Source organism: Simochromis diagramma, unplaced genomic scaffold, assembly GCF_900408965.1.
Source record: "Simochromis diagramma unplaced genomic scaffold, fSimDia1.1 OVJJ01000596.1, whole genome shotgun sequence".
NCBI classification, from domain to species: Eukaryota; Metazoa; Chordata; class Actinopteri; order Cichliformes; family Cichlidae; genus Simochromis; species Simochromis diagramma.
The window spans coordinates 3,990,518-4,013,850 of record NW_024387245.1 but is presented as its reverse complement, the minus strand read 5'-3'; the positions used below and the strand labels follow the sequence as shown (position 1 = coordinate 4,013,850).

Genomic DNA, 23,333 nt, shown 5'->3' with positions numbered 1-23,333 from the left:
TCCAGTGAGCACTAAACATAATTCAAGAACCATCTGCGTTTTATTTTTCAGCTCCATCCCTGAAAAATACTTCCTTTTTTTTCCAGCACTGTTGCTGGAAAAATGAGGCAATAAAAAGTGTAACACTCCCAACCATTCAAGTGACATTACCATAGCTGAGAATGGAGCACGACTACCCTCTGCTGGACGAGATGTGGGACTGCATCTGGAGCTAAAAAGGAAAGTTTTTGATATACAAAGCTTTGTGTAACCACAGTGTAGTGTGGCATGGGGGCGGGGGGCTTAACAATGCAAGTGTGCTCAGGCTATGTTACAGTTGTACATATTAGCACACAGATTCCAAACCGGGCTACACGTTGCCCAGTGGACCACTGCACAGTGGGGTCGGATATAGGGCCAAATGCTGCATGTTAAAGCCATGTATGAGTTGTAAAAACTGCTGCTACCACTACAGGTAAGCAAATCTGTGTTAGCATTAAAATTGCTTGCGAAGCTAAACAAATAAACAGCAAAAATTGTTGAAATTATGAATAGAAATATGGAATATTTTACTAAAGACGTGAATGACATGGCTATAGCCGTCTTGAAATATTAGCTTTATGTGAAGTGTGGATTACCATCAGTAATCACGGGTAAACAGCTGTCGTCAATAAACATAAAGAACTGTTTGAGCGCAACTAAAGTCACAAATTAATGGCAGCTTGCTAACCAGCAATGTCTGACTGTAGTAAATGGTAAACTGAAAGTAGTCCAGAGACCAGACTGAAAAATGAGTTCAGCGTTTGTTGAACACATGTGAACATGAGAGGAGGGGTGGATGAAAGGGTTTAAAGCTGACAGACCTCTGGGGGGCATGAGTAGCTTTGGGTACACCACTGCTGTAAAAGAGACTTGTAAAAGGTAGTGTTGCCTTTTCTGATAGTAGATGACTAAATCCAAATGTTGTGCCTTTAATGATAGGAATGGTTGATGTATTCATTAAAATGACTAATGACTAATAATATAATAAATTATCCACATTTGTATGGTGAAAAGCGGAGTAAGAAAAAGTCAGTTAACTGGTTTCACATTTGGATTGTTGTTCCAACAAAGAAGAAATATGAGCAAGTCATTCTTTGCCCTCACAACTTGTAATGCTTTTGTCATTTTTTTATCCTTGCATAATTTTAATGGGCTAAATTATTAAAACACGAGTATAAAAATGACAAAAAGAATCTTTAGCTATAAAACAAAGTGTGTTACAAGTGGTCTGTGTTAAGAGTAATTAAATCATAAAGCCCTGCCATCACACTTTATCTGTCTCCATTCACATTGTGTTTTATGGTTTAAGTTGCTGATGCAGTTAATGGTGATTGATGTGACTTTTGTGGCTCATCGAGAGAAGAAAAACAAGCAGACAATACAACGTTTACTCTCCAGGCATATTTAATTGGCACAGTAAACACAATACAAAGTATTCAGTGCTCCAAAACACAAGCATGGCCTACCGAATGGAACACAAACGAAAAAGTGCAAAAACACACCATCTGGTAGACCTTACAAAGGAAAAGAAGTCTTACTTTGCAAAGCAGATAAAGTAATGGTAAGACTCTCCATAGTTAAAATAGATGTTTTCCTTTTTAAACTTTATTTATATACTCATATATATTTTCTCTAATTCCATCACGCCATTTCCACTGTACACGCAGGTTATTCTGGGGCATCGACAGAAAAGGTTTGTGGTGGTCTCGTGTCAGAGCAAAGCCTGCCCTAAAGCTACTGCTGCCTCATCGGATTTAATCATATCATTTGCCAGACATTGTTTGATCACCGTGATGTGTGAAGCGATGAGAGGGGCGAAAGTAAACGTGGTATTTGATTCAGCAGGGATTTGATCATTCCTTACATCGGCAGTCCAAATGATCAGTACGTCCATCATTCCTCCACACGGGGAGTGTTCATAAAATTCTGCATTAGACAAATATACGATGGCTTCATCCAAAACATAAAAACAATGTAACGGTTACTCATGTTTGCAGTTAAGGGATTTTAGTCCCATTCAGGTACAATAAGCAACAACATATCATTCCAGCTTTAAAAAAAGAAGAGAGAAAAAAAGGAAGAAAAAGAGAATCTTCACTCGTCATATATGAAACAAAAATGTTAAAAATCACGTGCATTATGTGCCATTGAGCAGGGGGAATCAGTGGACATCATTTCTCTACCCTGACAGTTTCATGATTAGAAATTTGCCCCCTCGAGATAATCACATCTTCGTCTCCTCACCATACCACAGCGAACGTCAGCATCGTTCCTCCTCTCAGTGAAACCTGGTTAAGGCCCAAAACGGGTGATGATCGGCGTGTTGTCACATTTCAGTCAAAAACTCACAGGAAAACGATCACAGTATATTTTCATATACAGTAGACAGTAGGTGGAGCTTGTTACAAACATCGGGTGTAACTCATATCTTCATAGGTTTCATTTTTGGGTGCTGCTTGGACCAAGTGGAGCCACTTCCACAAGGTGATTAACTTTAAACTAACAACTTGCATTAGACGCTCTGATCAAAACATAGCAAACTAACACTTCTCATACGTACTGTACTTACAAAAAAACAAAACCTTGACCTATCTATGCATGAGATCATTCAGGAAAAAAGAAAAAAACAAAAAACATAATGACACTTTGGGTTCCTATCGTCCTTTTTTGTGATTAAACTACACAAATTTGAGATCACTTACTTTCTGTTAAAAACAGGGAAACATGCTTTCTGAACAGATGACTGAAAAAACATGTACGTAATTTAAAAAACAGAAGAAGAAAAAAGACCCACAGGCACCAAACCCAAACAATAGCATTCAGGTTAATTCAAACAGTATGACTAGGCAATGAGGGTTAACTGAACTTAAAGGCTGGAGGGAAGGGGCGTAAGCAGGCTTAACACCCCCACCGCCTCCTCCAACCCGCCAGCACAGGGGCGAGGAGGAAGACAGGGCAAGCATGCAGCACACCACAATGCTGAAGGACCCCCGCCCCCCGAGCTGTTGCAAAAGAAAAAACAAAACAAAAAAAGGCTTAAAGCAGCCAAGGGAGCTAGCCTGAGCCGCCATAGCCTGAGGGAGGGGGGGAAGGGCTGTGGAGGTGAGGAAGGGGGTGGGGTGTGGTCAGAGAGAGGAACAGGCACCAGTGACAGAACAAGAAATGGCTGGATGGTATGGATGGTGGATGACACCATCATCTAGAGTTCTGCCCCTTCAGCTGGTCCTGGATATGTGGAAGTGATCTTGGTGAGGAGGAAAGTGGAAACTGTGACACAAAAGACCAACGACCACTGAGATCAAACGAACGTACATGAGAAGCACAGAACACAAAGACAGATGATTAGCACCTTCAGTTCTTCTGATTCCAGTTAAGTGAAACCTGCAAATACAGAGCTGATTTAAGTGGAAGGCGTGAGTATGAGCATCTTGTGGCGTCAGATGAAGCTGGGATGATTCTGTCTCGAGTCAGTGAGCGAGCGAGCGTTTCATCCACCTGCTTCTTCTGTCCGTCCGCTCCTGTCGGTCTCCGTCCTGTCTCTGACCACACCCTCCTCCATGTATGTGTGTGTGTTTGTGTGTCACAGGGCAAAGGGAAGGAAAAAAAGAGAAGTGGCAGAGCCAGGGAAGCCAGCAGCCTCAGTCATGACCGCACATGGTGCGAGCAGTTAGTTACATTAAAAAGCAAAGCGTTGCTGCAAACAACATAAAGCCGTTTGTGTACTGCGGCTGTGACTGCTGAATGGGGGTTAAAAATGGAGAAGTTATGAGCACTAAATTTTCGATGTGTTCTGTCTAAACTTTTGCTTTTTGTTTGTTTGTTTGGAAAATTCAGATGCGTTCTAATCGGCCGTCTCTCTCTCTCTTTTAGACTCAGGTCATCTTTCTCTCTGACTCTGTGAGCATGTGAGGAACGTGGTGGTTTCTCCGAGGCTGCTTGCCCTGCCATTCCTCAGCCAGCCTCACACTTTTAGGAATCTGTAATTCAAAAACGAAAATACAAACAACAAAAAATAACAAAAAGAAGAGTTAGCTTTAAAAAGAAGTGAAGACCAACCCATATATTCAGATATGGAGAGGAGGTCATTGCATTAAATATGAGACTACATTAAACTGGTACTACTACTGTATCTCCAAGAAAGACGTGTGTTGTACGACCTGAATTAACACAAACATGCATCTGTTTAACTAAAACCACTGGGCTTGAATGCATGTTAGAATGAAATGGCTGTACTATCACAACACGCTGTAATCCTGTTACGATAAAACTCCCACAAACGCCACAGCACACACCAAATTTCACAATTTCTGTGTGTTAAACCTGATGTAGAGTTACACCTCGCACATACGGCCATGCTATGGCTGTAACAAATCTTCAAAACTGATACAAGGGACCCTCCAACTCCCCAAATCATACTATATCTGGCCTGTAGTACTATTTTTAGATCTGTGGTGTCAAACATAAGACCAAGGGTCCAGAATCGGCCTGGCAAAGACTCCTAACCAGGCCCACTGGACAGCTTTGGAAATTTTTTTATAAGTTTTCCAGCTTAATCTTTAATGATAAAAAACAGCCTATAACTATTCACACTACACTAAAGTAATTAGGTTATAGAAAAAAAAATGAAATGACAGAAACGTTTTGGGGTTTTTTTTTTTAAATGTGTATGCAGTAAGAAAAAAAAAGGTATTTTCTGTGAATTAACAAAAGAAAAATGCTATTAATTACAGGGCAGCCAATGTGCTACACCTAAAACTTTTTCTGTAATTTGTTTCTTACCATTTAAGCCCAAAGAGTCATTCTAACAGATTTCTGTCATTTACTACAGCAGCTTTTCTTTATTATGTACAAAAAACTGAGATGTCCCGTTGAAATTGCACCTTATTTTAAAAAATTATATTAAGATATCTCAAAGTTTAAATGTGTAATTTGACTTTTTTTACACTTACAGAAAGGGGAGTAGAATGGGTATGCAGCTATATGTGGTCCACAGTGTGAAATGCTTTTGTCATCCCTGATCTAGACTGTTTTGGTGCGAGCAGATTTATGTAAAACCTGTTTACCTAAACTGTCTCACTGGGCATTCATAGCAGAGTGACAGCATGTACGATCGTGGCTCAGGAGTTAGTAGTTCGTCTTGTAATCGGAAGGTTGCCGGTTCGAGCTCGGACAGTCTCGGTCGTTGTGTTTTTAGGCAAGACACTTCACCCTACTGGTGGTGGTCAGAGGGCATGGTGGCGCCAGTGACTGGCAGCCTCGCCTCTGTCAGTGCGGCTGTGGCTGTAGCTACAATGTAGCTTGCCATCACCAGTGTGTGAATGGGTGGATGACTGAATGTGGGGTAAAGCGCTATACAAATACAGGCCATTTACCATTTACATCAATGGTGCCCCCCTCTGCTAATGTTAGCTAGCTGCATGGTTTTTACAGTTAGTGGATGTAGTTGCACAGTAAGAAAATAGCACTAGAGGCCAGAGGGAAAATGTGTAAATTCTATTTTGAGGTGAGTTGTGTCTTTAAAAGAGTGAGAGTTAAACAAAGGCTCTGGTATGATTTTTGAAAGAGCCCTGATCTTGGAAAAGAGTAACAGAGCAGTGAAACGACCTAGAGGCTACACACACCATGCTTTTAGTGTAAACACTTCAGAGACCGATGCAAACAAACCACAAAGCTTTAGAGTCATGACCAGCTCCATATCCCAGCTCAGCCTCACCATACATAGTTTACTTCAGCTAATACTTCAGTCCTTTATTCTTTTACCACTGGCCTGCAAAAAAGGACCAGAACAGCCCAACACTGTCATTATCAAAAGGTGAATTTAGAAAAAGGAAACATTATAAGGCGGCTATTAATGTTATTAAACTGGACAATATTTTAAAAAATGACCCCTTACAGGGGAAAATAACTTGTTCTTGTTGTAACAACACTGTAATTTATCTAGAGCATGCAACACTTGAGAGGCAGCAGCATGATTTTTAATCTAGTTTAACCTACAAAAATATCTCTTGATATGTCTTCATACTGTACAGCTGATTTAAATTACATTTGCTTGATTGCACATTGAGCATTCTTTCTTTTTAGGTACGTCAAGTGACCAAAACACAATAATGTCTAAAAATGTAACTTTGAGTTGATGGTCACTGCCTCTTCACATGGTGCTTACATTCACTCAGCTGATTTATCACCACACAGATTCAGCTTTGGCCACAGTTCTGGCTCAAAGTCTTAATTAACAGTGTTTTTATTTGAGTAGAATATTGTTATTCAACATTTTAAAACCTAAAAGAAAATCAAATACTGAATGTCTCAAATATACAGGTGATCACTGTTAGGTGCTGATTTGCGCAATCATGAGCTTTGAGTGTGCCATGTTTTATTTTCAATGACCACTAGGTGGCACTGCCGTGAATAAGAGATGAGATAACAACAGGCTTCACCTCAAACACTTCTTAGACATCATATCTGATTGGCACAGCTCACGCTACCAGAAACAACTTTTCCAACTGTTATGAGGCACAATGGACAAATCCGATTGCTCCTTCTTTGTGGAGCAGCGTGAAGTATCTGTGTGTGTGTGTGTGTGTCTGAACTAGCATCTATAATCTCTGTAACTTGCCCCACTCGTTCAGCACGTGAATGGAATACAGAGTAACAAAAACTGTCATAGCAAGAACTTGCTGAGTTAAATGTATGTCATAGCACCTTTGGCATTCGTTTCCAAAAACACTTCAACGTAGGATGTGGGCACGTATCCCTCCTCATCCTCGTTCCTCCGCACGCGTGTCCAGCCATCTCCTTTGTCTTCTTCTATGACGTACAACAGCTCACCCTCAGCCACGGAGATGGTGCCCTCATTGTGACCTGCAGGAGAGAACAGCCGCAAACCAACAGAAGATAAGAACGCTGGCTTTGTATATTAATAGGAACCATGTTGATTAGTAGCGCACTTTGAAAATCAGAGATGCAAGAAAAGAGGAAGCAAAACCAGATGCTGTACAGCAGGGATATAGTCAGAGACTACTTGTAGAAACTCCACAGGCACTTTAACATGTCCTGAGTCAACATATATGAATAAGCACAGGTAGTTTTAACAATTAGTAGTGCTTCATGTGATCCACCCATTTTAACAGAAATTCTAAATTTAATCTATTTCTGAAAAGTAAACATTTATGGATACATTAGTTAGGAAAGTGTTACTCAGTGTAAAACTTAAAACGTTAAACTTTGCTGCTTTGTTAAATGTTGTGCTTTGCTCAAGTAGATCTCAATAGACCAGATTCCAGTAAGTTTAATCTTTTACGCTGCACTTGCGTAACACAATTACGTGGAAACCTTATCTGTAATCAAATTGCTTTTTTGAGAGTACACTCCTTTTTTACTTTTGAACAAATGTATGAGTATGAAGGTTTTATGCCAAAACACAAGGTATACAGGGCGGTGAGCTCTCTGGAAATATGTGTAACTGTAATTCATTTACGTGACTGTAATCTGCAACAGTAGGGACTGGGGTTATTCCTGGTACTTTTCTCTCATTTCTTGTTGCCAGTAGGGCGGGTAGCATTTGGTTATGTAGCCTTGCTGAAAGAAAAACCCTCCAGAATGACTGAATGACTGCAGTATTACAGAATTACTTTATTACTGCTATTCTAATATTCATGATTATGACTCATCAAAGGTCTTACACAACTGAAAAACTAGTTTAACCTATACAATGAACCACAATTTCACCGTTAACCCAGCAATCGCTGCAGCTAAAGTAAGATAGATCTTTACCGCCTCTTTATATGCACTGAGCTTTATGTTTAGCAGCTTTGAATAATTTTCCAAATTTGATTTTGAAATAGTGCAACTGAGAAATGAGTGTATTTTTATTCATACTCCTCCACACATTTGAACACAAAGATCACATCCCTACTCCTCCTCCTCATTCAGAGGAAACAAACTCCTCCACCCATTTTCCATCAGACTCAGGTTCAGCTTATTTCCAGAAATAACGGGACCTCAGCAGCAGCCACCAGCCAACGAGCAGGCTTCATACTTACATTGACCGTTTTTATTTTAAACCAATGTAGCTGCAGTTACCTTCGAAGGGATACAAGGCTTTGCAGGTGCCGATGGTAGGCAGTACCTCCTCATCATCAAACTCGTCATCGAACTCCGTCGTGGTGGTTGGGGTGGGGATGGGTTGGGCTTTGACCTGAACCTCTGAATTCTGCTCCTCTGTGTAGCTGCCATCCGGGCTGCTCAGGGGCCAACACACACACAGTAAATATACTGTGAAAACACACATCGATTTCTTCCCAAAAAGTCATGTGTGTTACAAACTCTGGGTTCTGTAGCTGCTTTTTGCCAAAGTATACCATACCTCTCTCTGTCCTGTGCACAGTTGTTGCTCACTGTTGTGCTATTCTGGGTCTCATAAAGTCCGCTTTTCCGGTGTGAATCACTCTTAGACGGCATCCTCTCCTCCACCTCTGCTAACCAGCCCTGAAACACGCGCAATCATTATTTGGCTCTAGCTTTTCATTTTTATTACATGACAACTTGGACGAATGACAACTTGAGGAATTCTTTTTATCTATGATAACTTTACATTCGGCAAGGACCTAGCACAGAACGAACACCTCATCCTTGCATTCCCCCAATTATTTACACGGTTAAACCAGGCCATTGTTCTGGGACTTCTCTCTCTGCACAGAGAACATGGAACATGCAGCCAATCCCTGCAGCTGCCTTGCATCTTCTCCTAATATGGATAAGCGACAGTCTTCTTTGGAATTACCCCAGCTGGAGATGTGTGTCTGAGCTCCTCATTATTTACTGTTTCAGATAAACCAAACAACACAGCCTTGCCAACATTAACACTCAAAAAGGAATAGGGGCTCAGACAGACACTGAACTTACCTCAAATTTCTGTACTTCAGACTGGAGCTTCTCAATGTTTTGACCTATTTCTGTTAGCCGGGGGTCCACACTGGCCGGGTCTCCCATCTGAGGGTTCTTTATATACACGTCTTTCATCTTAGTCAAAGCATCTCTGGAAGAGCAAGTATTTGTAAGTCTTTGAGGCTTCAGAACAGAATGGAAAGATTTATAATGCTAGATTAAAACCCCTCTGAATACCTCTGGTCCATTTCTTTTTGTATGTCTTTACTCAGCTCATCGATCTTGCCCTGCAGCTTCTTCCTCCTCTGCTCTGGCGGCAGGTGACTGAAGTCCTCCGGTACAGAACCCTGAAAAAAAAAAATCACACCATGGAAACTTTTTTAAAAACTCAAAGAAAATAACCAACTTCAGTAATCCTTTTTGTGCCTTAGCAGGAATCAGTTTTTGATAGGTGCAGTATCTCTCTCTGTTTTTGGGGGTTTTTTCTATTTTATTTTTTTTAACCCTGTGAAACAAGACTCAGGGATAAATGGGTATCAGGGTAAATAAATGGAGCTCCTGTTAGGCTTTAACTGAATCACTGAAGGAGATACTGCAGCCGCTCTCTAACACACTCTGTGATATTTAGGATGTTTAGCTCTGTAGACTTGAGGCCTTTCACCTATTCAGTCGCCACACCTAATTTAGAGCTCTGTAAATGCAACGGAAATGTAATAAAGTTTTGGCCACATCCTTTCATTGCATATAGTGTTTCAGGGTCAGCTAGCTAATGGATCTGTTCTCTGACAGGAACGGCTCTTTCTTAAAATGAAGGTTATATGAGCTGCAAGAGGTTGGCTTGACAGGAGTCATGTTTCCTGCTGAGACTGTAATACTGAATAGAATGAGTCATGCTGCTCCGCTGCCTCTCAGTCTTTCTGTAAACATCTGTAAACAAAGCATCAAAACTAATAAATAAATTGATCAGTAAGGATAAGGTAATTAACTAGCTGCTTCTGTAAGTCTTGGAATAACTCAGAAATGTTGGTACTGCAGTACAGCTTACTTGATACATGGTTTAATTTTTTGGACCCTATATATATATATATATATATATACACTGCGTTCAAGCTACTATTGTTGTTTAAAAACAATTGACTATCCACAGGTTTTAATGATAGGATTTCGCAATAAGATGCAATGAGGCCTTTGTTTTATATTGTTACTCCATTTGGGGCAGCATTGTGGTTCAGTGAGTTTATGATTAGCTGGAAAAAAAGAACGAAAATAGTGACATATCGGCAGAAAATCTTTGAACTGTGTGGACTGAAGAGGTCAAGGCCTGTGATTGGATCTCATTGAGATGGGTCACAGTGGCACCACAGGAAATAAATGCTGGATCTACAGCCTGGAGGTCAGGATTCACATCACATGAGCCAGATAGTTACCACGGCAACCTTACCCCTTCTCCCCGTATCAGCATGCAACACTTAAAGGCATGCAACACAACAAAGATCTGTCAGTCAGCATGCAGGCATGTCATGCTCTCGTATCAGTGAAACATCACAGTACAGAAATGACTCATTAGTGTTTACGTATCCACGTATCCTCAGACTAGTGAGGCACTACGATCTAAATGTAAATTTATTCTACGTGATTAAATTTAATCAATAAACAAACTAAAACTATATGCAGGCATTTAGTAACTTGATGTTGTAGTCAATAAAGTTGATGGACTGTTAGAAAAGGTTCAAACTGATCAGTCTTATTTGACTCAGGCACTGACGTACAAAAACAAACCAAGCATATGCTGTAAAATGTCAACATTTAAAAAAAAAAAAATTTAAACTGTTTAAAATTTGCGAAAATGCACTTGTTGACTTTCTTTTCAGAAAAGAAACTCATGTCTGTACAAATATGCTTAACATAAAGACTGGAAGGACAGGGAAACGGCTGTCCAGAGGGGAAGATCTCCTCCTTTCTGCCTTGCATGAAGGGCGATACTCTGATGTTATGTTACATCAGCTACTTCTTCTTTGAAGCTATGCACCATCCCATCAACACTCCCCCCTGTGCAAAGCAACTTACAAAGCAACATGGAGAGACACGACTCAGACTCATGTGGATTTTTGAAAATGAATTTTGCTTAATTATCCACTTAAAGCTTTTTAGTTTTGTTTGCCGGAAACACAAAGAGATTCTCTCTGATCCGCTTTGATACTAAAGGCGAGTCACAGGCAAAGCAGGCAGGCCATTTCTCCAACTGGGATATACCAGTTAGCCCTAAAAACAGATATGAGTTTCTCGTCTTATTGCCAATACTTAATTAGTCCATTTTGGTTTGTTTTTTTTACATATTTAAACAGGTAAAACAGATAAAGTACTATTAGAGAACTTTTAGGTTTTTCTGCATAAAGCCAGGACAGCTGTTTCCCAGTACTTCCAGTGTGTATCACTATTATCCCTTAACACACCATAAAGTGAATGTTTCAAAATATGAAAAGGATTCCCAAAAGTATTAAACAATTTCACTAATCCTTATGTTTTGAGGAAATCCTCGCTAGTGTTAGATTTACAAACCACACACAAAAATATCAATAAATCAATAAATGGAACCGAAGTGGCATGCAGTGTAAGGACAGGAGCTCACTTTCTACAGATCGGCAATTAGTATATGTTACAGGGACATACAATCAGCTGAGACAAGAAGGACTACGAGACAGACTAAGGGACAGACGAATAAAACACAGAGTAAATCTGATCACCTCAATGAGATTCCGGACGTGGGAATTGAGTGTGATCTGCATCACAGAGACCACAGACACATTTTGGGAGAGACAAAACGGGAACACAATCACAACATAAAAACAAACAAACAAACATAACACAAAAATGAGACAGCGACGTGAGTCTCAGGTCCATTGTTGTGTTACAGCAAAACTTAATTAATAATTAAATTAGATCCAAAACAAATAAAATGAGAAAAAAAAGAGCACACCAAAAACATATCAGCGTACAGAACGTTATTAAGACTGTGTTACTGGGACGACGTGACATGCGTGCTATGGTCATGCCGCTACGGTCGTGCAGTTATACGGTCATGCTTACCAGCTTGAGAGAAAGCTTCATGGGGGGAGAAGAGAGAAAAATGGCGAAGAGCAGGAGAGAGAAACAGACAACAGATAAAAGTCAACATGAGGAGAATATTACGGCCATTTGTTTTATTTTCCTTTCAACAAAAATAGTTTCCGTGATTTTTATAATAATGTTTTACTCTGCCAGACTTCACCATAAAAGGAAAAGAGGGTAAAGTAGTTAAAACTTCAAGAATCTGATTTATATACTAGCTGTGTAATTACAAAAAAAGCTCTATCAGAAACGATTTTAGCTACTAAGACCCCGCTCTTTTTTTTCATGTGGTGAAGTTTAACATTTCTAACATGATGAATTCATGAGAAATGGGAAAAAAAGTTGGCTAACAGGCCAACCTACTGCAAAAGCATGAAGTCACTGAGAAAAATTAAGGGAAGACAGATGCAAATTAAGAAGTAGAGGGAGAGTGACAACGACGACAGAGGACAATGTACCCTTTACTTCTTGATCCCGCTCTGCTGCCTACACAATGACACACAGGGCACAGCAGAGGGCGCCAAAAGCATGTTACCACATTAGCAGGTCCATATGTTGACATGGAGGCAGATACTGTACACAGACAAACTGGAGAGATGCTTTCAGAAACCAAATATTCACACTCGTGAAGAACAGCTTAGAAATAGACGGGTCTCTAAATTTTGCAAACTCAAGTGGCTCAGTGAAAGCCAAAAAGTAAAACAGCGATAGAATTTGGCGAGGGACTTTGGAGAGGATATGGTTCTGAATACAAAGAACAGAGCAGGTTAACAACAACTGGTTGGTAGAGCCAGAGCAGATGACTTGTAATCCTGTTAAAAGGTCACATGCTGGTGCACCGAGGAGCTCTACTCACTTAGATCCACTAATCAAGTCATCCACCTGTGAATGGCCTTTTATGGTCATTGCTATGTCCCCCCCCACACACACACACACACACCTTCACATGTATAAAAACTGCTTTTGTAGAAGTGCAGGCAAAGACACAGGCCTTTGCTTCTGTCACCGGTGGGTCATATATGGACTTTGTATCCGGAAATGAAAAAGAGAAATTTTTGACTGAAAGTTGATAAAAACTGAAGTGAAAGAATCAAGGTCCAAAAGATCCTTATATATTCTTTCTCACAATCTAAATAAAAGCTATGTTTGATGTTTTTGTGAAATTAAAATGTTTATAGAATAATTAGCTAAAAAGTCTAAGCTGGTCTGCTTCTGTACGACACATTATACTCCAATTTTATGCTCCCTTTCTAACAACAGGCCAGAAAAAAATGTGAAAATTACCCTTTAAAGCTAGCTTCGACTTTTGCATTCATCATTGCATTGAGGACTTGTTTTCCTTTGAACAAAACTGTTTGCACTCATCAGCCTGGCTTTCAGGATTTCTCAGCACTACCTGACGAGCAGCATAACTTCTTTTCTGCTGTCGGTTGCTTTCGGTTTTGTTTACAGTGGGTTTCCTATAAATTAGCAGCTTGAGTCAATAACTGCTGTTCATTTTTACATTTATGTCTCTAACTGTTTGTTTTATTGCTAAGTTTATGTGTGATTTATCATGGGACCACTTAAAAGCTGCAGCTTTCCGTAAAGAGCGTTTTAGATTTGTTCTTGAGACAGACACAGATCAACAGTTATATTACAGACAGATAACACTGCTGCACTATGGCACACCAGCACAAAGAAAGCCCCAGAGGGGTAAATTCTGGGTACTGTAAGCTGGACCCAGACCCAAAGTGTAACCAGCACCTTGTGTCATACAGCCACATGAGGTTTAATAAGTAAAGAGCGGTAATTCCTCAGTATCATAAATAGCGTCCTTATAACTCTCACATCCTCAGGTGCTTGTGACACTTTGTGAATTGACCCCTTGTAGATGCTCAGTGGGGAAGCCCTGAAACAGCTGCGAGACACAGCAGACCCCAAGCTGGCACATGTGATGAGGGATGAAGTCATCATTTTCTAAAATCATTCTTCCGACTCTGCACATGTCACAACCATGTGATCAATACTGAGCCAAACACAGACACTAGCCTCCTTTGTGAGCATGTTTTGCCTCATTAATGGTGAAAATTTCCTCAGACAATTATTAATGAGGCTAGTGTCTGTGTTATACATGGCTTTTACTAATCACACACATCCACAACTATTCAATGTTTATACACGCCAAATACACACCTGCTGTCTCTCTCTCACACACACACACACACACACACACACCAACACACACACGCACACACATATCTGGTGTGGTGCTCACTGAAGCCCAACACACACACACACACACACACACACACACACACACACACACGCACACACACACACACACTTACAACATATTGCCTTGCTTCAAAAGCATACGTGGGTCTGCCCAGAGTCCTCTTCATTAGCTCTTTGTGATAAATGAGAGAGCGCGGAGATTGTTGCTGTGTGGTCATCAGAGAGAATAAAGCTTTGTCAATAAGAACTTGGGAAACAACACTGATGTGCTTGAGCTCTTATACTGTATACTGCCTTAATTTGACTCTCAAGACACAGACGCATTTTCTTTTTTCTCAGAAGCAACACACGTGCACGCACACATACAGTGACTGGGGATGAATTAGACATCTCATATGCAGTGCACACAAGCTCTCCTGCAGGGGTAGACATCCTGCCATTGCGCGGAGACACAACACCCCACCCCCACAGACACGACTACACTAATCCTAAATGTGTTCTCCTTGTGGGAGGTGTCACAGCAACACTTGTGTATTTTATTTGTTTTCCTACAGCTGTAATGACAGAATGTGACTGTAAGAGATTTTATTGGTGGATTTTCAAACAGGGATTATGCTGGAGTTACATTTGAGTCTTTTCAAGACAATAACCAAGGGAAAGTAATTATTTAGTATATTATATTACTTTTTAGGTTAAACATTTTCTGAATCAAATTAAATGATGTGTACCCATATACGCAACACAAAAAGGATGGATGGATTAAGCAATGATAAATGGTTTTTATCATGTAGGGCTTTAGGCAAATTACCTTTTCCCATTATGACATGGTGAGCTCCCTACTCTAGCTCTCCGAAGCCTTCTGCACATGCACTGTCTTCTGTCACGATACCACTTTTTGATTCAGTGAGTATCGTGGTACCGCTGAGAGGTCACGGGCACGTACAAAACCACATCTTAACATTACCACATACGTTAGTCCAATATATTTAGACTTCCTACAGACTTATGATGATGACCCTAGTTTGAAAAGACAGTAGAAGAAAAAGGAAGAGAAAATAAGCCTTTTACCTCCAAATGGTGATAAAGTGCTTGTTACCATGGTTACCTACATTTTTGATGTTTTATTAGATTTATTCCAAAAAGAAAGCAATATTTTAACACGGTAATCTACATCAACCAGCATCTAAACACAGAAAATAAACTTCCACTAGATGTAAAAACACCTACAGATCAATTCAATGCACCCTCGTGAGGAATGGAAAGCAGTACTGATGAATTTAAAGATCTCCACAAGGCTTTCTGGTCTGATAAAGCTTTTAACCTTTAAACCTTTATTCAGCCTTTCTTATACCATGAAATGTTAGAATAAGGTCAAACTTCACTGTTTAATCTGTGCATAGTTGAAAACAATGCATCTGATTTAACTCTTTTTATCAGGCTTCTCATGAGCTGTTGCAACACATCCGCTTTTAGAAACGTGCACTTCCTGATAGAAAAAAAATACGCACTTCCCTCTGCACTGCCTCATTTTAATCATTTCCTCTTCGATACTCACACACTGCACTACTGCAACACATTGTTCTTTTGCCTTTTCAGACGTCATGTTAGCACCAATTCAAACCAATGTTTTTACTCTGAACTGCTCCCATTTCAAATTATGAGCATAAACAAAAAAACGATATTTGTGGAGTCCGGAAGGAACATTGGGAGTTACAGCCCATTCCTGAGGTCACGGACAACTGGAGAGTGAAGTAAGAAAGGACAGGAAAGCATGCTGTGACCTTCCCCAGCAACTGTCGCCTGTATCTCTACAAAACACGCACTGGACTTTAGAGCAGAAATTGTGATGACACACACAAGGGCACTGGAGAGGTGCTGATAAAACCATCCCTCAGGAAGTTGTCTAAACTTACTCTCCCACCATACCAATCGCTTGATTCATACTTGAAGGTTTAACCTTCTTCTTGGTTCCTAGCACGTGCAAAACCCAAAACAATCTGCCTCCAGCATAGACTGCAGAGAGAAGCACAGGGAGCAAGTGCAGTCTTCATGCTACTGCCAACACTGCTTAGGCTCCTTAGTTTCTGTCAGAAGGGGAAGGTGGTAGAGAGGGTCTGTCATTGTGAGCACAGTTAATCTGAAGAATGAAGGGACAAGATGAAGAGACTGTTGGTGAGTAGGACACATACCATGGAGTCAATAGGTAATGGTAATGCTCTACAGAAGCATGCTAGAGAAGCACAAGAGCTGAGCACTGTATGAGTGAAGGTGGGACACTTGTTGGAGGTCGCGTTGCTTACACTTGATCGGTTACTGGCAACAGAAGTAATAATGATGCTGTAGCCATCATGACCATCCAAGAAAGCTCAGCACGTCTTTGGATTATTCACTCATACAGTGTAGCAGCCACACAGCTCAGGTACAGGTGTACAGACACACAAACACAGGCACAAAGCTGGCTTGGACACACACACACTTACCCCTCGCCTCAGGCTCCGGAGGCAGTGCATTTTGGGTTTGGAGGCCATGAAGTCGTTGAGGCGGTGGGAGAGGGGCTCCTTGTGCTGCTTGGGAGACTGGGGGTCGTTGGGAACAGCAGAGGGTGAGGGTGGGGATGAGGCTGGGGGGGCAGGTGGGGGCTGGTGGGGGGACGTTAACAGGGACATAAGCTACCAATAAGAGAGGGAGCCGTGACGGAGAGGAAGAGGAAAAACGTGGAAGAAGAAGAAGAAGAAGAAGAAGGGGTCGAGAATCCAACGAAAAAAAGACAAAGGAGGAAAAGGAGGAGGGAACACAAAACAAAATAAATAAGCCTCCTACAAATATTAAAAAATAAACACACGCAACAGAAAACCCAAAGGAACATAAAAGACAACCAAAGGGATGTCAAACCCAGAGTAGCAGTTATGTTGTGGGAAAAAATAAACTGTTCAACACATAAAACATAAAAAAATTAAAGAATTAAAAAGAACAAAATGACCAGAGTGAGTAGAAAGCGCACAAACGTGTTAAAGCAAGCAGATGCACAAAGCAAACAGCGAAGAGTTTCAAAGCGCATGCCGGCTTCCATTTTAGAAACCTCCGTTTGAGTTTTGTTTTTTTACTTTCCCAACCTCGTCAACATGCCAGCTAAGACGAGTAATTCACCACATCCCCGAGGATAACAGCTGCTGAATTTGAGGCCATCATCAGCCTAATCTAATTGCTTATTGCGGCTCTAAAACATCTGACTGCATAATTCATCAACCAGCAGTTAAGGAGAGAGAGTGAAGCAGTGATGAGTTTTAGGATACCACATGATGCACATTGCACATGCACTGGTGCGCGATTAAGAAATCTTTTTTTTTATTCTGTAAACCAATATTGTTTTTGTGTTTCTGTTGGCATGCATGTGTCCTTGTGTGCATGTACAGTGTAAATACCTCTCTGTACACTATGCTCCCAAATTCTGCCTTTACAAGTTTGCCTTAATTTTGGGAGGTTGCACCATTTTCTGCACACCAGGGTTTCTCATGTAGCATTGCACAAACTCGCTTTCTCCCTCACCCACACAGACGTGCACACACACACACGCGCACACACACACACACACACACACACTCACAAACGATTGCTCAATCACACTCTGTTCTAATTCAATACCAACAGTGCCACCAGCCCATAAGACAGCCAGAGATCAGTCTTGATGTTTAGACACAGGAAGCTAAAGGAAGCTACTCAAGGATGATCAGTCAGTGGAAAAGTACTGAGGGAAGACTGTTACATCAGATCCAAGAGGAAGTTAATATCTGCCACTTGAGTCCGTTCATAGAGTGAAAAGTAGAAATATATTAGTGTGTGTTATGAAAGGGAGGCTCCAAAATCGGTGAGGGTGATTGCCAGGGGAGGAAACGGGTGGCAAATAATAACAACAAAAATGGCAATAATAACAGAGAACTAGCAATAAATTTCTGAAGTTAACATAGTGAACAAAAGTCAAAAAAATCTATTAAAAATATATAAATTTAATACAGAATCAACACCAAGACTGTAACACACACTACAAACACTGAACACATATATTTCTATGGCCACTAAATAAAAAGTCATAAGAACAAACATAATGGGACCTGTAATATCCCTCCATCCCAGCCCATATAAATCTCCTGAAAGTGCAAAGTGAGCTCCAGGCGAGGAAACTGCACCACAACTAGTGATGTTTTGCAATACGTTCGGGTGTAGCAGTGATTTTTGAGTAAGGTGTTCATTCATTGTTACCTTGTTCTTGTTCTTAATGAAAGGCCACAGTTTGCTTTTGGCCTTGACACCAGGCTTCTCTTTGCTCTCTTTGGTGTTGGACAGGCTGGTTTCAGATACTGTCCTCTTCATGGCCTGGCCATAGTCCTCAAACTCTACATCTCCTGGGGGCTCGAAACCGGACTTGAAGGACTCCACCACCTGCTTAGAGTCCTAGTGAGAGACGACAGTTGCAGCAGTTAGCAGAACCCTTAATCCTGGAACCTCTTTAATTGCGTCAACGACTTTTTCAAAGTAGCTTTTCAGATACCAAACAATAACTAAAGGGAGGGTCTTTGTTGTTTGAGAATGTCTCGAGCATCATAGGTCTGGTGATTATACGCAACACAAATGTGGCCCGGTGACTCAGTTGTTTATATCACTTTCTCTCTGATAACAATTCAAGAGTGTGTCAAGAAAGAAGAGAAGCTGGAATTACTCAGTTTGTGGCCTACAGAAGAAAGAGGAAAAGGCCTAAATCTGTCAGGCAGGAGTTATGAGCAAACACTGAGGTCGGGGATACAGCCAGGCTTCTCAGACACAGGAAGACGCACATTCATCAGTTGCAGTGCACACCAGCCTTTCTGAACTGATAATAGCAAAGGGTCTGGTTGGAGTTAGGATCAGGGGGTCAGAGATCTGCTCTTGTGTCCTCCATATGTGAGAGAAGAAGAAAAGAGGAAGAGTATCTGCCAGAGGAAAAGTAGCATGTGATGTGTTATTCCCTGCCGTTGTTTACTCCAGCACAGAGTCATCTTCCTGGAGCCTAGCCAAGGACACACACATACACAGCTACACATGCACAAACTATGTGATCCCTGAGGATGGTTTTGGGTTTTTTTGTCATACAGCAGGCAGCCAATATGTGACAGCTCAATATATCACACTTTTAAACACAGGCAAATGCTGCTCTCCTTTTACCTATTTAAATAATAAATAACTATAAGCAATGAGACACAACCTTAATCCTTGGTTTACGTTTTCTTTAAGGAATTGTCTGACATATTAGAAATTGCCTTGTTCTCTTTCCAGGAGAGATAAATGACAAGACTGATAAACCTCTCACATCTGCCTATGAAATATGAAGCCGCAGCAGTTGGCCAGATTTCTAAACTTAGCATAAAGACTAGAAACGGGGCAAGATTTAACACTTTAATGTGTGCGCTTTACAGCTACTCATAGCTAGCCTTTGTTACCATTTACCAGAGTTAGGCTACCTAACTCTGTGTTACTCTGTTCAACTAAAAACCATGTCTGTTAACCGGCATTCATCATCTTTAAGGTAAAAAATAACGGTGTTGAAGTTTGAATTTTATTCAGATCCACTTTAAACATATTTGAATAAAAAAGAGTAGCCAAAAAGGAAGCACTAAATGCCTAATTCTCTGTGACTTTTCGTAATATATTCTCAAAAACGCCTTCACTTGATAAATGCTCCTAAATACATGTGTCTTTCAGATTTCACATCCCCAGTGTGCAGCTCTGTCAGAAATGGTAATCCTACAGCCAAAATGGATATAATCCTAATGACACAATCACTCTTACTATTTCAGTCTTTATAAGTTTCCTTCCAAAACCACACATATTACACAATTGCTTTCACCAGGTGTGAAGTACATCTGTTGAGGGATTAATGGAATTTTCTGTCTAATATCAGTGTAATACCCCTTTAAGGAGGACTACAGTGAGTATTTTTAACACAGAAAGCTAAAGAATTAGTGACATACAAGCTAAAGAAATGTATGTCACAAATTTTCCTTACTGTAAGAGGGGACTATAGTAATTGAATAAGCTTGTACAGCTTTTCTATTTACGACAAGGTCCTCCCACTTTGTTTGGAGAGGTGAGGTGTTTTCACCTTTTAACAAGTCCCCCAAGACTTCAACTACTTGTTGTTTAAGTGAAAGCATAATTGGGATTGTGTGGGTTGTCAGTGATGGGTTAACCAAGACCTGGTTAAGAGGTATATAGTATACATATATAGCTGGCAAGACACTAGGTGCAGACTGTGCAGAGGTGCTCCTGAGACAATCCAATATATAATAGTAGGGGTTCAAGATCCTAACAGGCAGGGCGTATATGGAATGCCATAACCAATTTTCTGGCATAGTATACAGCAACATCTCTGCTGAGTATAGCCTGGAAGTCTCAAGATGAAAATGGGATAACCCCCCCAGGCCCCCAGGGTGGCTGAGAATGAGTACGCTAAAACTCTGTGGGACTTCCAGATATAGACAGACAAACTGGTGATGGCTAACCAACTGGACATAGCAGTGGTGGACAAGCAGAGAAGACGACTGTAGTGACAGATACAGCTATGCCGAGTGATAGCAACATCTGGAAGAAGGAACACAGCAAGCTCAAGAAGTAACAAAGGCTGAGAGAGGAGCTAGAGAAGATGTGCAGGATGAAGGTAAGAGTGGTCTCCATGGTAATGGAGCAGTAACCCCCAAGCTGGACCCAAGTTTGAAGGATAAAGACCACCCAGATATTATAATATATACAGAGAGAGGCTGTAGAGCAGCTGTATATGCTGTATATGCTTCTTCCACATGCTACCGAGGCCCTGTTTGTTAAATGAAGAAATTGTTTAATTGCCAGTATGTTTTGTTTCTTTAGACTTCAGTCATCCAAAAGATCTTCCAAGTTTTTCATTAGCAAAACCCACATTCTCCGATACTCAACCCACAAATGCATTTTCCTTACTATTGTGGCACCATTTAAGGGGAAATACACAGGCTTTTCAAGGTTATAGGATTTATTGCCAATTAGTATTGTTACCACAAGGAAATAATTGACTAAATGGATAAACAGACAGATACTCACAGCCTTGGGCTCAATGGACTCGGCAGCATTTGTCATGCCATCTAAACATTTTCCCACAATGGGCAGCACCTGGCGATCCACGTCTGCAAATGTCTTCATGCACACTGATATCCTCTCAATTCTTTTCTCCTCCATGTCTTGAAGTTTCTACAGTTCGATACAAGCATATTTATACATAAACAAAAGTGTGGGTAGAGTTTGACTGAAAAAATCAAAAAACCTTTAATCTATTTCAAAGTGCTGTCTTTTGATGCTGAGCAACAAAGGCTGGTCAGACCAAACAACACTGGAAATGGGAGCGCTCAAAAATCATGAACTTTACAAAACAGTGAATTCAAAGTCACAAACTTTGTAACTGTAAGATGGAAATAAGACAAAAATAACTGCACTTTAAATAAGGACTGCTTGCTTCTGTCAGTGTTTCCTGCATGACAAAAATGTAATTTTAGCAACAGACCTGCAGGGGGGGTTGAGTGTAGCGAGTTGCAAACAACTTTGAATTCACAAGATAAAAGTGCATTACTGTGCAATCATTGGTTACATGAGAAAAAAATGAAAAAAATGCAATAATTTTGGAGGTGTTAATATTCTCACGTGGGAAGAATAAATAATTTCTATTTAATGGTGACACTGATGAACCAAAACCAGCTTTATGACAAATCGGCTGAGGTAAATCATACACTGTAGAGCTGTTGTATGTACCTGGAATATGTTGGGAATAATTGTATAGTAATGTTCATTCTGTTCCTTGTTGAACTTCTCCAGGTAGGCGGCGTATTCGCTCTTACTGTCACTAGCCATCTGGTGCCTCATCTGAGCTTGCTGTCGTGCCTGAAGAAAAAACACACACACAAGCACATATATCACAACCACATTCTCTTCACTAACCTCGTGTCCCCTGATGAAAACAGACCACAGACACAGCCAGAGCATAAAAACCTAAATGAGTCAACTATTTGTGTATATGAGCACTCATGCATGCACATGTACACACATATTCACAGAGAGCTTGTGAATGCATGTCTAAAGGTGAAATTCAGAGTTGTGAAGCAGCAACAGCCTTTGGCATTAGATTATATGTAGGGCAGAACAAACAAATAAAGAAGACGACAACAGCCTGCACAGGCTGCAGAATGGAGGGATTTGGATTTTCTCTGTCCGCCCCGTCTGGCCTGCCTCTGCTGTCGATAATGTTGATTATTTTAAGCTAGTCTAAGGGAAGGAAGGAAGGCAGTCAGAAATGCTGCAGGAGAGGCCTATTACGAATCTAAGCAGATGGAGATGAGATTATCTCAGCTAGACAGCCTGTGCGGGTTGTGTGTATGTGCGTTAGTGTTGCGTGCAGCTAAGTACTCCTATCTGTTTCCTCTTTCCATCAGACCTAAGGCCGTCCTCACATAAATACTGATTTCAATGGGTCATCTGTAACAAAGAGTTACCTCATGAACCTGTGATTGTGATCAGCATTTAATCTGCTGAAGGCTACACAGAAAAAAGAGCAGCTGTATAACTGTATGAGCCAGCCAAGGAAACATAACCCTGATCTCTCATAGTGAAGAGGAAACATTTAAAGGACTTCATCCAGTTTTCACCTACACACCGAACTAAGAGCAAGAGCAGAGTATCTCTAACTCACTAACTCATTTACTCACATTCACACACACACACACACACACACACACACACGCACACGCACACACACACAGTACATCGAGACACACGTCAGATACAAAGGTACATTATTTCCAGCACATGAGGGATGACAAATGATACCTCAGTGGAAAATGATTGGCTGTGAGTCACACAGCCTACGAAAGACAAGGAACGTGAAATCTAGAGAAAAGCTAAAAAGCACATGGAGAAGTCCAGCTGTTTAAATTCTAAACGCCAGCATGTGAGCATGCATTTAGCGTATGTGCTTTGCAAGTGTAGATGCATGCAAAGTGTATTGAATGTGTTTAGAAATAATGAGGGTACGCGCTATCACCATGGTAACTTTG

General features: G+C 40.8%; 1 protein-coding gene across 22 annotated transcripts in view; it reads right to left on the bottom strand.

Annotated features, from left to right (window-relative positions):
- Positions 1-1,402: 1,402 nt before the first annotated feature.
- Positions 1,403-23,333, bottom strand: part of LOC120714602 (formin-binding protein 1 homolog) — a 53,475-nt gene continuing 31,544 nt past the window's right edge. For 5 of the 22 annotated variants that reach the window (XM_040000906.1, XM_040000905.1, XM_040000890.1 and 2 more), the window contains exons 7-17: positions 22,036-22,164; positions 21,334-21,480; positions 18,490-18,681; positions 16,713-16,901; positions 11,995-12,009; positions 11,652-11,687; positions 9,145-9,254; positions 8,926-9,058; positions 8,387-8,508; positions 8,104-8,273; positions 5,450-6,882 (exon numbers count right to left, since the gene is read on the bottom strand). In XM_040000906.1, the coding sequence (XP_039856840.1) occupies positions 6,704-6,882; positions 8,104-8,273; positions 8,387-8,508; positions 8,926-9,058; positions 9,145-9,254; positions 11,652-11,687; positions 11,995-12,009; positions 16,713-16,901; positions 18,490-18,681; positions 21,334-21,480; positions 22,036-22,164 (1,422 nt within the window). In that variant the 3' untranslated portion in view covers positions 5,450-6,703. Of the gene's footprint in view, positions 3,999-5,449; positions 6,883-8,103; positions 8,274-8,386; positions 8,509-8,925; positions 9,059-9,144; positions 9,255-11,651; positions 11,688-11,994; positions 12,010-16,712; positions 16,902-18,489; positions 18,682-21,333; positions 21,481-22,035; positions 22,165-23,333 lie in introns of those variants that run through there. The other 17 variants (XM_040000899.1, XM_040000900.1, XM_040000911.1 and 14 more) reach the window with 15 other exon arrangements.